Consider the following 18,366-nt stretch of genomic DNA (forward strand, 5'->3'; position numbering starts at 1 on the left):
GGTTACACTCTGGCTATCAGAAGGAAGGTGATTTTGTCATTATTTTCTCACGTAGGAGTTTATCTTTAGATTTGTGATATTTTCAGCACACTTACTCCCTGTTTCAAATTCAAAATGGAAATCCATTTAAATGATCCAGTGACTTTCCACTTGCCTGTGCAAGATCAATTAGGATAAATCATAACAGACCTGACCCTAAAACCAGAACATATAGCACCCAGTTAGATTCTCACATGGCACAAAATTCTGACTTTACCCACAGGCTGCCCAGCAAACATTTGGATGCAGCTGTCTCAGATATTTTACACACCAAATGCCACCTGCAGTAAATGCACAAGAAATCAAAGCAGGACTCTATACCCAACAGAGAAATCCTGGTATAAAGGTATATGATATGGGAGTGACAGTGTAGAACAACTAAGAAATCCTTTTTGTTCTGAACATCCCTTTAATATTAAGCAGCTGAAATGACCTCTCTGGGTCTATGGGACCATAATTTCTGTGTGTGTGTAAATGTCTCCCTATTAGCAATGACTCCAAGTAGCCAATTTCAACCAACTCTGATGTTGAAAGGAATGAAAGATAATTTAATTCCTTCCACTGCTGTGGAGATTGGAAGTTACATAGAAAAGAGAGACCATATACATTTCTAAACTGAGGGAAAGGATGCAAAACTCATGCTTTGTTAGACACGTTAAGTGCCTTCTGAGCTGCAGGAAGGCTTCTAGTGAAGCGATCAATCACCTGTGAGGATCCTTGTCCAACAGGATACCTCTGTTGGGGTTGATTTTGTACTTATGTGGGGACCACATGTGAATTGGCTTCAAAACCAATGCCCCTGGTCTCCCAAGCAGAAACAAAGGAATACATGTGACTGGTCTACCTCAATTAACCACACTTTATAACTTGTCTTGTGCATGAGTAACTTTAAGACATAGAGGATCATCCCACTGCAGTTTAAAGTCAAGCAGTGTTTAATTTGATTTTTAATGTTTTGGGGTTTGATCTCAGAAATCGTTTTCCAAATCTACATGGTGATGGATTTTTTTTATAACTTACTATTTTTGTTATGAAATGTATTTTGAGTACATTTATCTCATATATGGTGATTTAAAGAGGCTACAGCAATTTTATCTGGAGGCATTTCAAGATGGGATTGACATCAGGAGTACCGGGAGGAACCAGTTTCTGGACTCTTACCTGGAAAAAGGAAAAACAATTCCTTGCGCTTTTTCAGCCTTCTGCAGTTTGTTAGAAATCCTACAGGAATATACAGCGATCAACAAAATAATTCACTGAAGCACCTGGTGTCAATGTTTTGTTGATGGCGTCGCACAGAGACGTGGCCCTGGTGCTATCTGGAGCACTAGAGCAGTTGAAGTAGGACTGCAGAATATTAAAAAACCTTGAGCAGAAGATGAGCAAGCTCTCAGGGTAAAATTTATCTGAGAACATCTGAAATAATTAGAGTTTACTCTAAGCTATTCTGGCTCGTGTGTCTCATTACCAGAGAAAGGTAAGGATGATGCATCCCAGCTAATTTAGGCACGTGCATGTTTTAGGATGACATCTTCAGTGACTGACTCCATGACTACCTTAGAGAAGATGCCTACTTCACACTGCTCAGTTAGGTAAAGAGGAGCCTACAAACTTTTCTCTTGCCATGGCTTTCACCTTGCTAGGGTTAGACTTTAGCTCACTGTTGTCAACCAGATGATTAATTTTCACCTTATCCAATCAAAACTGAAGCAGAAGTGGATGAGAGTGAGGTAGTTACCCATACATAATTTGTTTTGTAGGACTACATGTTGACCTTCTGCCCAGCTAAGTGAATGGAAAGACTTCAACTGACCTCAGCAGGATGAAATGAAGAAATGAGTTACTGAGGCTAATAATTTTGCCTTTTAACTTTGCTCTGGCTTCAGAAAACATTCAGGTAAACACCCTAAATTCCAGTCTCTGCCCTTTTAACCAATCTATGATGGTCATATGTCATGGTAATCAGTCAGTGGCAATCAATGGCAACAGTTTGCTTTTCAGTTTAAAATTAAATAAGTAGAAGTCAGTTATAAAAAGCCTTGCAAATTCTTTTCCATGCGTCCAGTACAAATCTTCATATATTTCCATTTAGGATAAATCTGAATAGGAATTGAATAGATTTCTACTGGCACACTCTGATGATATTCAAGGAGTAGGTGTAGCAAGCTGTGGGAACTAAGAAATTAAGAAAAATATTGCAGTGCTGTCAAGAGTAGGTGTAGACATTTTGTACCTGCTAAACCAAAATGATGGGCCTAACATTTAAAATAATATGCTGATGTAACACTCAAGCAGAACAGTGATTTAGATAGACAATGATCTTTCCTCTGCTATCCAGTTTCCCTAATACTAGAAGGAAGCCAAATGCTTTGCAATGCAAATGGAGTGGCAAATAAAAGGATAGTGTGAAGGTGTGATTCATCTGAAAAAAATGTTTCACTTAAGAAGCCCAGAAGGCAGGATATAGATCCCCTATTTAATTCACCCTGCCGCCTTCTGGCTTCTCTGCACTAGCGCAGCAGTGACTATGCAGTATTTTCCTTGTTTGGTAGGTCGTGCCTTGGGTTTCTTTGCCCTTCAGTGGAGGCTCGTCTGGAGAGGAAAACATGGTTACAATGCTTCCTTTTTTTATTGTTGCTGTCTGATGGGATTACGCTTAAATTTGGGAGCAGAATAGTCACTATCTGAATCCCAAATCTCTGGATAATAGAGATGGAATAAAGCCTTCATTTCAAGTTAGTATGTGTGCTGCAACTGCAGGAGAGCGTAGCTGGAGTTAGGCTTGGAGCGTGGAGAGAATATCTCGCCTCCTACAACACCTGCAGAAATGCTGTTTAAAGCCTCAGTCTCATGTTTGCTTAAGAGAAAGGACCAGAAGTTCGGTGAAATGTTTAATTTTGTAATTAAGCATCTGACAGATCAACTGAATTATGAAGCTTGATTTTATAAAGAAAAAACTGAACGGCTCTAGGAAGTGAACCAAAGCAGAAGCAGGTGCAATAGCATGAAAAGCCAGACTTTGCAGCAAAGTGTTTCTAATGTAGTGGAAAACTGGGCATTTGAACCAGCTCAAGAGCAGATACACATGGAGCTTGAGAAGATACTATTCACGTTAATTAGGGCTGAGTCCTACACATTTAACTCCCACTGATTTCTTAAGGGTTCCAATTCAAGTCAATGTCAGTAGGAACGTGTAAGGGCTGCAGGCACAGGCTCTTTACGCTATTAGTAGTCACATTTTGGGACTTATTAAGACTGGGATTTGCTGAACAGACTGTACTGCAAAACCATGCTAATTAGCATCTAAAATTCCTGGAAAGCTGCCACAGATTCCTGGGAGCTGTCTGCACCACCAGCAAAAATGGCTTTAGAGATGCTGATTCCCTGAAATAGGTTGGGGCATAACTTGTCCTTTTGCAGTGGTTTTTATTGCATCTGTGTAGCCACCCTGGCTTTTGACAAAAGCCTTTTGGTGCACACCTGAGACAGCTGTTCTCGGTAGTCTCGCAGGGAATGTTTCTGGAAAACTTGAACCAGTGGGTTTGTTTTAGAGTCTAACCTGGAGTGCTGAACTGCTTGGGATGATGCTGGGTGGAAAGTGTTTCACTCTTTTTTACATATTATATTAGTTTTCTGTGCTAGTGCACTATGTTGTGAGTTGGTGAATGAATTTTGGTAAGGCAGAATTACAGTGATTCCTTCCTTATTTGTTTACCTCTAGAGTAAGCCTATAATTTCCAGCTGCTCCCATAGTTTAAATAAAACTCATCAAAGGCTTTCAGCATTGATATTTGTTGAGACTGGAGCTCCTCCTCACTTTCATTGGCCAAGTGTTGATTCAACAACAGTGCAGTTCAGTTAACTTAAGACTTTCACTTCTTTGGTTTCAATTCCAGGAACGGTCTCTTCATGATGTGTTCCTGTTTCTAGTTTTCCTCTGTAGCCCAGAAAATCACTTGGAGATTTTTGAGGCTCAAATCCCATCCCCAACTGATTCAGAAGAGGCCAGACCACACTTTTAAGAGATATGCCTTACCGTGAAGCAAAAGGGCACACTGATTTGGCATCTCGTGTTCTCCCCTCTTTCGATGGGTCTCTCTTGATGTGTCTGAAATCCTCAGCTTTGTAGCAGAGACGACAGTGTGAGGCTCCTGCTGGGATGCATGAAGGACCGGTATTAGGTGGAGACTTCCCTTCTGATCTCCCCAAACCTACCCAGTGACGGACTTGGCTGTCCATCGCAGCTTGTAAGGATCATACTTTGATTAAGCAAAAGCCTTTTAGCTCCCTGATGGGATTTCTCCACTGGACATAGTGCAGAAATATGACTTTTGAGAAAGTCGCAGTAGGTAAAGAACAGGGGGAAGTATCTAAAAATGGGAAAAAACTTAGTGTCTATAAATATATAACCTGGGGTAGGGCGTCCCGTTGTGGCATGTGTCCTGCCAATGGTACGCAGAAGACTTCAGGATGGTACGAAGGTAATTAATGAATATCTGAATGCCTCCTTACTCTCAGGAACACAGCCCAAGATGGAGACAGGAACTGGCGAACAGCTGCCACCTCTGCCTCAAGGTGAGGCTCGAACACTTTGGCAGGCAGCAGAGCTCCCTGTCCTCTGCCTTCCACGAAGGAATACATACCTTTGGTCCCCAAGTTCATGATTTTCCTTGAAGGCTAGACCCCTGTGTTTGTGTCCTGGTTGTAAATGTCAGGGGACAAACAGGGCCACCAAGCACCTATGTGAAATCCTGATGAAGCAACGAGGCTTTTCAAAATTTCCCTTCTAACTGCATTTTCCTGTATTTTAAATAAGCATATGTTAGCCAGGAGACTTCTGTCTTCTCTAGAAAGCTGTTAGCAACACTGTGTATCTCACTCATTCCAGCACGTTTTACTTCTCACAAATGTTGACAACCATGTGTGAAGCAATGAGGATCCGTGCTTGTGACCATCACCCGCCGAGGAGGAATTCAGAGAGGAAAGCCAAGAAATCAGGGATGAGGGATGGATGGGAGACACTATTTTGGCTCATTTGTTGCATCTGCTGAAGACAACCAGAGCTGCAAAACTGGCAGCAGAAGAAAGAGATGGGTCCCATTCCTCTCCAGTCAACCCAATGAATAGTTAATACACTTTTAGTATATAATAGTATAATATACTTTTCAGAATACATGCTACTAGCACAGCTATTGATGTGCCATCATATTAAAGATGCATAATTAAATGAACTGCAGAAAACCAAGAGCATGGTTAAAAATTCATGGCTTGCTTTAGAGCGGCGGCTGCGTACGGAGCAGCAGTGAGGGAAGCGGCTGTAACCCCCCCCTTCCAGCTCATTTGAAGAATATTAATCAGAAAGAAGCGGCGTCGGCCTATTTCTGAAAAAGTAAATTAACATGGAAAAAAGGAACAGGGAGCCAGGAAAAGCATTGTCTGCAACTTTAGTATTCAACGCTCGCTATTCTAGGCAAATAACACGGAGTTAATAATACGATCCATGATGAATTAATTACGTTAATGACGCGTTGCTGCAAGTGCAGCTGCAGGGTCGCACGGGACATCTCGGGCCGCGCCCGCGGCCTCGCTGCGCGCCCCAGCGGCGCGAGGAGCAGCGCCGGCTGCCGCCCGGCCCCGCCGCGGGGCCGCGCCGCGCCGCTGCCACGCGCGGGCGGCCCAGGCCCGCCGCCGTCCCCGAGCCGCCGGAGCGGGCGGGCGGTGGGCGGGGCCGAGGCGGCCGTTGCGGGGGGCGGGAGTTTTGAACGGCGGCGCCGCTGAGGAGGAGGATGCGGCGGCGGCGGGAGCCGGGCGCCGGGGGCGAGCAGCCGGTGAGCCGCGGGCGTCCCTCAGCCCCGGGGCGGGCGGGGAGGAGGGGTGAGACGGGACGGGACGGGCGGCGGCGGGTGCCGTCCAGTTAGCGCCAGAGGCCGGCGCTGCCCCCGCGCTTGCCGGCTCCGCTCCGGCCGCGGGCTGCCCGCGGCGCTGGAGCGCGGCCCCGGCGGCACGGCGGGGCGAGCAGCCTCCGGGCGGGGCGGCGGGTCTGCGGGCCGGGGGCGGCGGGCGAGCTGCCCGGGCGGAGGGTCTGCTGCTGCGGTGGGCCGAGCTCCCGCCTCACCTCTGCAGAGTCGCGGGTCCTGAAGATGATCCTTTCTAGCTCTTTAATCTCTTAGCCATTGGTTCCCCTGTTAATGAGGGCTTTTTTTTTTAAAAACCTCAAGTCACTTAAAAACCTGAATTAGTTGAACTCAGCTGTGTCTGTAAAGCTGTTACTGTCAATTGCAACAAACACTCGTTCCTGCGTCTGGCTAGAAGTGGCCCCAAGATAGGATCTTGACTTCGGAGCCTCTGTTTTAGAATGCTCGCTGCCTGACTATTTGCTTATTTTAAATAAGCATAGTAGACCTATGGGGTTTAGACTTAAGCCTCTGTGGTAATAAATCAAAAGTGTACCTTGAATAATGTCCTGAAAGCCTGTATTTAAGATATCAATTAAATAAAATAAATTTCCCCTTTGTCCTGCCCTCAGCAGTACCCATATGACTTTTCTTAGCTGCTGTTGTTGGATTTTTCTGTTTGTTTGTGTTGTGACCCCATCACCTACGTAAAACCAGAAACCCTTTAAAATGTCTTATATTCTAGGTATACTTAGGTAGGGAATACAAACACTCTTTCTGGAAGTATTGCTTATGCTGTTCCTGAGTACGGGGTTGAAAATCTCAGCAGCTGTTAGTAATCTTGGCTGGGCTTCGCTGCCACTGGTGGGGGAAGGATGGAGACCGCAAGGGAAATGGTGCATTAGTAGACAGCATATGGCAAAACAGTGCTGTGTCATTCCTCCAAGTCCAGATGGTGTGCTCGTATTTTTAGAAGGAACTGAAAAAAAGAAAAAGAGCTGACCAATTTTTTTTGGTAGACTTGAAGAACTTCATACGTTCCAAATCAGGCTGCTAAGTGATTCCTTCAGATGAGATTTATACGGTGCAATTATTTAAGCTATGGCCCAACAACCATTTAATGCTAGTCCAGAACACTTTGTGTGACCTTGGCTGAGGTGTAGCATGGACTAAATCCTGTGTAGTTCTGGAAGTTGCAGTATTGATACGTGCAGGTGCCCCCAGCTAGGAGAGTTTATTTGCTCGCCGCAGTTATGTACCAGGCGATAGACCTGGAGAGGAGCTGCTGTTTGTGCTGCCTCAGTGCAGAGGCCTGTTACCCTGGGAAATGTTGGGGGAAGTAACATTTCACTCTTCTGAGGTGAAATTCAGCTTTGTAACAGCTAATGTATTAGCTTAGGCTCAAAGAATGAGTAACTGTTTCTTAGGGGCAGCTGTGGTTCTTGCTTAGCTTTTCATAGCCGTGTAAAATTTGACTCAGAATAAAAGATGGACGACAGCTATTTTCTTCTCCTTTCCTTCTGGAATGAGCACTGAGAAGAAGTGTGGACAGAGAAGCAGGTGCTGGGGATGTGTTGGTGTCGGTGCACTGCTTTATCCTGCGCTGGTTGGGGTTGAAAACTTGGATAGCAAATCCAGGAGGGGGGAAACTGGGGTAGCCTATTGGTGCCATACTGGGTCCCAGGCCTGCCTTTGTGTATTGACTGTAGGGAATACCAGCAGAACTTCTATGGAAAACATCTCTGATGTGAGCTTTGGGAGCTACTCACCACCAAACAACCCATGGGTGTCAGAGGATTGGTGTCATGGTAACCCATGCACATCCCAGACATTTCTCATGGGGTCTGGGATTGAGAGCTCTTAGCTTCTAGAGTCCTCTGTACTTTATTAGCGTCCCCCATCACGGTGCTATCTAGTCATCATCTGTGTTCTCACTGCATGACCTAATTGTCTTAAACACTGACAAATTCAGTAGAGCATGTTTTTGTCCTGCTTTGCCTGAGTACACCAGCCTGGGGTCTTTATCATCTTGGGGGGAACCCACCTCCTGTATTATCTGGGGAAAATGAGAAACTATGTGTACATGGGGTTAGCGACTTGCTGGCCCTTGATGTAGGGAAGAAACAGCTTCTGTATGGCTCTAGGTGCCATTTTAACAAGAATGAAGTTGCTGTCTGTAACAGCAGAGGTAGGAAATGGACAGAAAGGCTTATACTGCTGAAGGTATCTGATAGCCTTTTTATAATAGTGCTCTGAGGTGGCTGGTAATCAGCTCCATTTCAGATGCAATGTAGTAGAGTATTACAGCTCTTGAGCATGTTGCCATGCTGGTGCTGAGTGTGGCTTATGGACTTACTTTGCCTTTATGGTAACAAAGCAGGGTGGTTTGGGAGGAGAAACACACTGTGAGCAGATGGAACAGCAGCTGAAACAGCAGCTGAAACATTGTCTGTCTTTACATTATGGCATCAGGCCTTCAAAAGCAATAAAACCCACTCCGGCAAAGTTGGGAGGGAACGGGTGGTGGCTATGTAGTGAGCTTCCACCTGCCTCTTGTGACTGCTGTAAAGGGTCACTTTCTCCTGTAAAGGCAGCTAATGACAGAGTGAGTCCCAAGTAAAGAAGAAAAGCATCTGCATTATCCCTTTCATGGGTTCTGGATTCCTCGGGTACTTGAGTTGCAGGGAAATTAGCTCCTTATTTCTATCCTCATTAGAGGCTTGAGGGAGAGCACTTGCTGGTACTTTTCTACCAGCTGAAATACTGAACTTGTAAATTCAAATTATTGTACTGTAAGTTTTGGTCAATTTCTAATAGATCCATCCCCAAAGCACTTGTTTTGAGTTCAGATATCATATAAAACTGAAAACTGACAAGATGCTTTTAATTCCAGAGGGATTTGAGACACACTTGCTCAGTGTTGAAGAACCTTCGCTCATCACTGACTTGTAATGTATTTGCGATGCAACCCTGTAATACAGCGACAACGCTCTGGTTTTTAAGTGTCAGAAATATTTGGTTCGGCCAGGGATGGCCACGTAACAAGGAAATGTGTATCAGAGTCGTCAGTGGCATCTAGCACACCTTTGGGTGTGCGTGGTCCTTCACCATAATTATCTGCTGGCTTGGTGTGGATTGACCTCTTTGAAGTGGCAAGTGAGGAATGATGCACATCTATAAATATTTTCTCCAAAAGTAGGTTAAAAAAAAGTTGACTTCCCAGAAGTTTTTACAATACCTTAAAAAAAGCCCCACTCCTTCAAAAAAACCAGTGATGCGGAGTTCTAGTGACTTGTCAGGCATGTCTGTGTTATCTCATACTTTGAATGAGAAGTGTGCATGGCTGTGCCATCAGGCAAGGCGTGGTCCTTGTGTAGTGTGGAAGCTACCACAGCTGGCTGACTTTAAGCTCATGGCCTGGAAGAGTCAAGTATTGGCATATTATCCATTTTTTGCTTCTGGTGTTACCTGAATTTTATATCAACCACAAGTGAAAAAAAAATTTTTTTAACCCTTTTCAAGATGGCCAAAGAAGTAACGAGATTGAATTTCTGATTTAAAGTATGAGTTCTGATTTAAATTCTGAGTTTAGAGTTTATTTTAGTAGGGATCACTCTAAAAAATGGAATGTTAATTTATAAGCTTTGTTCAGTTAGGCTTCTCAATGACCATATGAGGGGACCATATGTTATTGTCCTATGAATGACATGTTGAGGCACATAAATTTTTAGTATCTTTCAGATGCTACGGTGAGTTCATGTTACTACCTGGTTTGGAATTTGCATGTATAATAGGTATAGTGAATCTGTTACATCCTGTGTTTTACTCTTTTATTCCTGAAAAGAGAACCATCATTTTACATTTAGTAACCATCATAATGGCTGCATATAATTAAAACCTAGGGTTTTCTATCTCAACTATGATATGAGGAGAGCATGTTAAAAGTTCAGGATATTGTTAGTTGGATTTTTGTTTAGTCCTTTGTTTGGTTTTTGCATACCTAGGAATGTGACATCCAAGAGAAGATTAACTTTGAAACCCGCATGCGAGAAGGCATCTGTAAGCTACTTGCAGTGAGCACACAAAAAGACCAACTCTTGCAAGCGGTTAAAAACCTGATGGTTTGCAATGCTCGTATACTTGCATACAGGACAGAGCTACAGAACCAAAAAGAAGAGCCGGTCTTGTGCAGAAGCGAAGAATGGTGAGTAACAGCTCACATTCAAATGCAGGAGCTTTTACTTAGCTGAATTTGTAGCAGCCTGTCTAGGAAAGTGGATTTAAACCCTTCCTTCTGTCTTCCCTCATACAAACATATATTATTCCTGCCTTAAAACATTACTTTATAAGACCATTCCAGTATCTTCTTTTTACTTTAAGAAATGAAATACTAGTCATAATCTTCTGGGTAGATTTTACTCTTGACATTAAACTAGAATTCAGCATCTAAATATCAGGTAACAGAATAGACACATTTTCTTTGTTACCTTTGGCGTACGAAAAGGTACCTATCCAAGTCTGGAGGAACAAAACAAAACTATCCAAGTCAGGATGCTCGGATATTTCTACTTTTTGTTCTTTCTGTTGTTATTAAGGTTCCTTTGATAATGGAATCATCATGGTTAATTGATACCCTCTGCTGGCCACTTCTGTTAACTACAGCAAAGTAATAATACAAAAATAATAGTAAGAAAAATCAGTTTAGTTGAAAATATTCTCACATTGTAACTCTTGAATGAGCTAAAGTATATGTGGTTTATTTTAATAATGTTACAATTTTTTTTTGCTTAACAGAATATATTTTGGGTGCAATGTTGAGAATTGTGGTGCAGAGATGCTATTGCTCTCAGGTTATTACTTTAATGAAATATTATATTGTCATTTAACATAGGACATGCTTAGCTCCAGTTAATTGTATCTACAGGAACAGTCCTGCTACATTTGGCTCTTAGAAATGTGGTCTAATAGGAGAAACTTATTGAAGGGAAGAATTGCATTTTCTGACTATATCACCTATTATCAGTGAAAGCTGATTTTGAAAGCTAGCACTTATGACTGTCGTATTCTGTAATTATTGTAGTTGTATTACATTTTCCTAGTGAGGTGAAGATCTTTACAGTGATTCATCTCTTATCTATGTTTTTAACAATTAAATAATATCAAGTTCATATATACGCTGATGTTCTTAACTCCTGGTCTTTGATGTCAGTGACCACAGAATGGTGATGGCACATGTCCGGAATAGGGCAGAGGTGCTTGGAGATATATCTGAACAGCTGTATTAATTTCTTACAGTCATAGTCAGCTGTGTTGTTTAATTGATTTGTGTCTGTCATGCATTGCTTAGAGTTCTGTCTTGGAGGTCATTAGAAGAGATGCGTGCTATAGAGTTACTTCTCTGTCATTTAGATCATATCTTTGATAGTGCATTTGCAGTTCTTTTTTCAGTATTTGCTCAAGACTGGAATTTGGTTAAAGCTTAATCCAGATAAGATTATGATGGTTGAGAAAGAAAATTCTAGGGTTTTAAACTGAATTTTGTCCCTCTTGTAATGTGGGTCTGTAATCTGTGAGTTCTGAAGATACTGTAACTGCCTCTGGAAGTCAGGATATTGGTAGCAACTAGAAATTTTCACTTCACCTTATTTGGTGAGGAGTTAGGAGCAGTGGCAGATGCAAGGAGAACACTCTCTTGTTACTCATTATCTACAGATTGTTTTGTTTCAATTTAAGGTTGACCTTGAGATCTACACTACGGCTACTTATCAAACTGTCTGCCTGTATGTAAAGTCACAATATTAAGAAAGCAACATTTTGTAATTGGCCTCTATTAACAGAGGAGGAGGCAATTCTCTAATGAGCAATAGAACTGATAAATTAAGTTGCTTATTCATTGATGTGTACAGAAGGGGAAAAGTTGATAACGTAAATGTATTTGATTCTGTTGGAGCTAGAAAAGACAAGGAAGATTAATCTACTTGTCTTTTAATACCCAGGTTAAATAAGCTTTGGAATAAAATCTTCCAGGGAATTAAGAAAATTCATGGTGTACCTTCCTTCCAGATTATCCTCAAGAATCTAATGATTCGTATCTTAAACGAGAGATACCAAATTTAACTTTAAAGAAAAGAGTTTGAAATGAGCCATAACATGAAAATCCTGACACTTTTTAATGTTTAAAGGGTTGAGTTTTAGAAGCCTAAATGCACAGATCTCAAAACTCATTTTTCTTTTCTTCTTTTTGGCAGGTCATCAGAAAATGGGACAAAAGACCGGGTGGCATGCAGAGCAAAGGTTGCTATATCAGGTAAGTGGCTGAGTAGTCACTTAATTATAGGAGCTAATTGGCTGGACAGTACCTTGTAATACAAATTAAACAAACCAGATGGTATTTTTAAAATGTGTATGTGGTTCAGGGGCATAAATCCTCTTGTACTTGAAGGGGACTTGTGCTTTTAAGTCAGTCACACACGTGCTTTTGAAGAATGTACCTAGGATTTCCATTTTACTTTCAGGGACTTTCACAGCTGGAAGTTCTTTTTTCTGTTTGTCACTAAACACTGAATACATTTCAAAGCTAAATAAGTGTGAGTGTGCTGATAACTTTTCTTCCTTCCCCAGAAAGATAAACTTTGATGTGATCATACATGGTATGTCTAACAAATTGAGGGCAGAATTGTAACTGGTATGCAACCATTATTTAGTCCATGCAGGTTATATTCCTACAGCAAAGGTACAATGGTATGGCTTCCATGCAAACTAGTAACAAGACTATTTAACAGTGATATCCTGTAGGGTGGTACGCTGTTTCCTAGCCTGTTCTCAGACTTCAACAGTATGAATTTAGAATTTTGTTTGCCTGTGCCAATAGTGGATCTTACTACGTTCAGCATTCCTGTGGCTGTTCTGCTAGCATTGCTAACAGATCTGTTTGTGCTCCCTGACCTGCTTCATTAGAAATAAAATGGTGTAGAAGGGCTCACTACTTAGGCTGTTTAAGTTAATCTTGCATATTTTGACATATCTCTAAGCAAGATAACTTCTAGTAGGAGAAGAGCGATGAGCACATGGTTCAATAGTGTTTTCTGCCAGCACAGCTGTTTGCAGAATGTGTATCTGTCTTTCCTCCTTATGGTAGTTGGATGAAAGCATCTGTTTGCCTGTCTGTGCTGTGGTTGCACCTTTCATAGGATTTGTAGAGTTATCTGCAGTGAAGACTTTAGGATCATATAATACACTTTTATTATCTTTAGAAAATCAGAATTGTGTAAGGACTCAGTTTTTTGTATGAAAAATTTGTTAAGAATATGAAACATTTAGCTACTTTCTTTTGATGGGACAAAAGAAGGGTGAAATATACCACTTCCTATTAAGTGCTATCTGTTCATGATTCTGTCCTGTTAGTAACATAGTGTTCTTAAACTGAAGGGTATGATCCTCAGAAGTATGGCACAGATCGAGGTGAACAGAAAAAGGCATCAACTACCTCATTGTGAACTCAAGTCTCTGAGTGCTGGGATGCTGCCATGCCTCGCCCTTCTTGTCAGAAAGCCTAACCAGGTCCAGTTTACAGCAGGAAAACCTAAATGTTCTTCCTGGCCTCTACTGAGAGATTTATGCTTTCTATAGATCGTCTGTTATTAACTCCTTATTTTCCACTGTGTGTGCCTGAGAAGCGGAGAACTGGGTACACGAGAAGTAATTGTAGGGACAGGCTTGTTTGTGCTTGGCAAGGGCAGGAGCCTCTGGGCAAGATACATGGCTGGGAGATGCTGAGATGGCATTAATATGTGTCTCCTGGGTTCTTCCTTGCGTTGTCTTCTGTCCATTCAGCATGTCAAATCAGGTCCTGTCTGCTTCCACAGCTGCAATGTGTTTGCATCTGTAACGTTTCATTATTGTTCTTTCCCTGTCTTTCCCAATCCTGGTGTAGCACATTGGACATGCTTAATTTCTTCTCTTTTGTATGCTGCCCTTCAGTGGATTTGCAACTGGAGCTGCCCTGCGTATGTGGAAGGCGAGCGTGTGCATGTGCCTGCCTTGTGAGAATGCAGTTGTGAATACAAGCAGTGTCAATCAGGAGATGTCGTGACTGAGTTGTCTGGGAGAGGTTGGAAATGAGGCGTGAGTGGTAGTCTTTGTAATAGGACTGGGCATGTAATTTAAGAATTGAAGATACCGAATGGATTTTTTAGGGGAAAGTAATCCATCCACTTATAAATATATTAGCGTATCATATGGTTAGTACGTACAAGAAGCTTAGACTATTACCAGAAAAATGTGTGATCATGTGGCCAACACCAAAAGTTCAGGAACAGCTATGCAGGAGTACTGAGGAATGTACTCCTACAGAAAGCAACCGTATGTCAGATACTGTGTGGGGAGTGCATTCCTTAATCCACATATTTTCACACTTCTATTATTTTTACTTATTTATCCCCCACGTGTGTGAATAAATTATGTAATTTATATTATCGTATCAATCAATTATTTTGTCAGAAGACAATGTATTAAATGTTGATCAAAAAGCATAATCATAATTTAAAGTAATTTTATGAAGGAATCATTGGCTTTAAATTTTATTAAACGTAGTGCTTGAATGTATCCAATTTGAATTTACACGGATTTATAGCTAATGGTAACTGAAATGAAGGTATGTGAAAATTTATCTTTGTTTTTGATAAATGGCAGCTCTTTCAATCCAAGAATGAATTGAAAACTGATTTACAAGTATGTTAAATTTGTTCAAGCAATTGACCAGCTATATCGTGATGATTTTCTGACAAAGGTGTAGATTTCTCAGCTAGCATGATATTGGAAGTGGCATACAGAAGTAATCTTTAATCTAGTACTCTAATTGTTAACAAGACCTATTGACTGCATTAAAATTGTCAGAGTTTGCTGTGATTAAAGATGACAAAAAGCTTTTATTGTAACTCTCTTCGCATATTTATGTAAATCTAAGACCTTTTTTTTTAGGAAGGACATTCTGTACTCTGTCAGACACAAAGATAAATATATATGTATTTAAAGTTTGAGAGAGATTTCTGTACCTGTTTTAATGGCACTACTTCTGTTTCCTTATTTTAAAAAACTATTTTTAGAAATGCTTACTATGCAAATGCATCTTTAGAAATGAAAAGCAGTTTCAGAATGTGGTGACATGTTGATTTTTAGGAAGTTGTGGCAGTCTAAAGCTGTATGCTGGCAGTTCACAGTTGAAAATTCATTAGTTTTCACAAACACTTAAAAACAGATGAATTTGCAAGTTTCAAGACTGAAACAGTATGTATAATATGTCCCATAATATAATCAATCACCTTAAATTTAATTTTTTCATTTAATACAATTTCTGAAACAGAGTGGCTATATGCAGTTTCACTTAAATCAGCGAGAAGTTTTGTGGGTAAAACCCTGTAGGAGTACATGATGATCTGTTGCCAAAATACCATTACTGTTTTGCGTCTTAGCAAACTATATGTGGATTTTTCCATCAGCCTCGTATAAAGATCAACACTGGAGTCAGCAATGCTCCTTTATAACAACATTGAAGATTTTTGTCAAAAGACAATTGAGCTAGTGCTGTTCACTGCTGCCATCATGTGTCACTTAATATATTGCATTAATATACTTTTAAACAACACTGTTGTACTTAAGAAATCGACTTTGGATTTATAAAGCCCCCACTGCATTTGTCTTTTAACAAGGGACTAATAAGAAACGTTATGTCTAAACCTGAGTCCTGGAAACTGGAGGGAAATGTCACTCAGTACTGTGTTGGATTGAGTAGATAAATTGAAAAATTTGTTGAAGAAAATACTCTCCTAATATTAAAATGACAGGCATGACTTAGAATAATGGTTCTCTAATTGCCTCTCTGCTATGGTTCTGAAGTAGAAGGATATTTTTCAGTTTAAAAAAAAAAAAAAGATTTCTAAACTCTTCTTATGCCAACTAAGACAATTCTGGCTGGGAACATGATTACAAGTGATATTTTCTCTGTGGTTAGCAAAACAAGACTTAAGTATTTGCAGTATAAGTATCCCAGCCATTTCCATGAAATTGGTGGAGTTTTTTTCTTGCAGTTGGAAGAGTGGTTTCCAGCACGAGGCAAGCAGAGTTTCAGTTTACATCTGTGCGTTAACAATGGGCTCAGAAGCTCTGAGTTCTGAGAATACTTCTCAGAACTATGTTACACAGTCACCCTGAAATGTTATTTCAGGTACTTTCAAATGAGACTTAAAATATTCCTTATCCCAGCATAATTTATAAAAGAAAATGATACTTCAGATTGAACTAATTGATGACTTTTCTTTTGACATTGGTAATAAAATTGAAATAGCTGTGCTGTTCATTGGGCAGAAGGTCCTGTTGCCTCCAGAACATCAGGAAAAGAAACAAGAAACTTCTTGTAGTTTGTTTTGATCACAGATCTACTGTATTGGCTATAACTTAATTTCCCTGCTTTTTTTCTTCCCTCTAGATATTCGCATTCCATTAATGTGGAAAGGCTCTGATCACTTCAGCAATAAAGAAAGTATGTAAGATGTAATGAACTACTGAGATAAGCAATTGCTTATGCCTGTGATTTTAAACTGGTTGGGAAGTCCGTACTCGTTTCAACCCTTTCTTTGACCTTTCAGTAGGTCCATATTTTACTCTGTTGCGTAGTTGCTCTTGACTTGAAGTTGTTGATATAGCAAGTGGAGTTAGTTCAAAGTCCTGTATGTTTAAACCCTAGTGTCTAAGAAGTCCTGAGGAGAAATTCCAGAGGAAGTAACAGAAAAGTGTTGTTATTAAAGAGATAGCTGAGAACCTTCTGATTAAACTTGTTGTTCTATGTCTTGTCTACACTTGAGAGAGTGTACTGGAGCATGTTTCCAGAGAGAAATTTAAATGAAAGTTGTCTGTTGGTATTGAGTGGATTATTGGATGGTCTTCAAGTACATGCATTTTGCTGTGTCATGGAGATTAACCCTAAATCTGTCCCAGCTGTCACCTGGCATTGATTTCACTTTGATTTTCAATAGGGTCAGAGGGGCTAAGCGTGGCAAAATAGTCTAATCCTATATAGTACATTCATAAAACGAGGCAGGCTTTGGGTCAAATATTTGGTTTGTGCTTTTTTTCCCCTTAAAAACAGTTTTATTAAACCAAATTGCCTTTTCATTAACATTTCTGAAGTTGCTAGCACAAACTACTCTTGATTATCAGAAAAAAAAAAAAAGTAGTTGAGCAGAGAGAGGCATTTTTTCCCTCTGTGAATGTTGTTCTACCTATACAGCAGCTTTGATAGTTCAATTATCATAGAATCCTACGAATAACATTTATGGTGGGAAGAATTTGAGGGCAATTCCTTAGAGGTCTGAACTACTATTTCTTTTACTTTTGTTTACTGGAAGCATTTAGTATTGTGATGTGTAATATGGCTAATAAAACATTTCTTTGGCTCTCTCCAGAATCACAACGCTATGCAGTTTTTTGTTTGTTCAGAATGGGAGCTGAAGTTTTTGATACAGAGGTGGCTATTGTGGATAAAGCAATAACAGATATCTGTTTTGAAAATGTAACCATATTGTGAGTATAACTTATTTCTGTTGAATGAAGTACAAATATTGCTGTTTTCTTTTGAAAGTGGGTATGATTATGAGTAAGATTGGCTGAGATCCACTAAGTTTTTCTGTGGGCAACGGGATCAGTAGAGGTCCTTTTAATTTAGTGGATGGTGGATCCCCACCTCTGGAAGGTTGATTTTTGTGTACAAAATTATGCTGGTTGTAGATGTGCTACTTGAGCTGTACTTCTTTTCATTTTTGCCGTGAAGCATTTTTCTTCTTATATAAAGAGATAAACAAACCTGTACCTCAAAACCAGAATTAAATTAGTACTAAAACCTGAAAGCGTTATAAAAGTATAGGCATGAATGTTGCACCCAGTGTTAAGTATTATTCTGTACAGCAGGCTATGGTCTCTCTTGATGTTCCCTTAAGTCAGAGTTCTCTTAAAACCAGGCCTTCTTTTCCACACCTCATGTTCTGTTACACCTGTATGAGCATGTGCTATAGCCACAGTCCTTCGAGTTGAAGAATACGAGACAGGAAATTATTCACTTATCTTTAAAAGTAACTTTGAAAAGAGTAGAAAGGTGTTCTCATGTACTTTTTTGCTTTGTAATTTTTAAGAGAGTCTTGAGAGGCACTTAACTCCTTCCCCCACCCCGCTTTTTTTTTTTTATATTAGCAATTCAGATTCAGTCTCCTGAGGAAGACTGACTGGAAAGTTAGAACTACTGAAAACTTTAAATCAAGCTCCTGAAAACTGAGTATTTGAGAGAGAGTGGATCTTTAAATCAGATTTTAAGCTCTCTTAAACACCTGTTCAAGATAAGAGTGGGGGCAAAGGTTTAAATCAGCTTCTTCAAAGATGTGAGACT

The 18,366-nt window shown here is 40.5% G+C and overlaps 1 protein-coding gene across 3 annotated transcripts in view; it reads left to right on the top strand.

Moving 5' to 3' along the window:
* RTKN2 (rhotekin 2) overlaps window positions 1-18,366 on the top strand; it is a 50,257-nt gene that overhangs the window by 10,956 nt on the left and 20,935 nt on the right. For 2 of the 3 annotated variants that reach the window (XM_064464746.1, XM_064464748.1), the window contains exons 2-6: window positions 1,800-1,936; window positions 9,938-10,137; window positions 12,182-12,240; window positions 16,417-16,470; window positions 17,393-17,510. In XM_064464746.1, the coding sequence (XP_064320816.1) occupies window positions 9,977-10,137; window positions 12,182-12,240; window positions 16,417-16,470; window positions 17,393-17,510 (392 nt within the window). In that variant the 5' untranslated portion in view covers window positions 1,800-1,936; window positions 9,938-9,976. Of the gene's footprint in view, window positions 1-1,799; window positions 1,937-5,760; window positions 5,868-9,937; window positions 10,138-12,181; window positions 12,241-16,416; window positions 16,471-17,392; window positions 17,511-18,366 lie in introns of those variants that run through there. The other variant, XM_064464745.1, reaches the window with a different exon arrangement.

This window comes from Phalacrocorax carbo, chromosome 13 (genome assembly GCF_963921805.1).
Source record: "Phalacrocorax carbo chromosome 13, bPhaCar2.1, whole genome shotgun sequence".
Classification (NCBI taxonomy): Eukaryota; Metazoa; Chordata; class Aves; order Suliformes; family Phalacrocoracidae; genus Phalacrocorax; species Phalacrocorax carbo.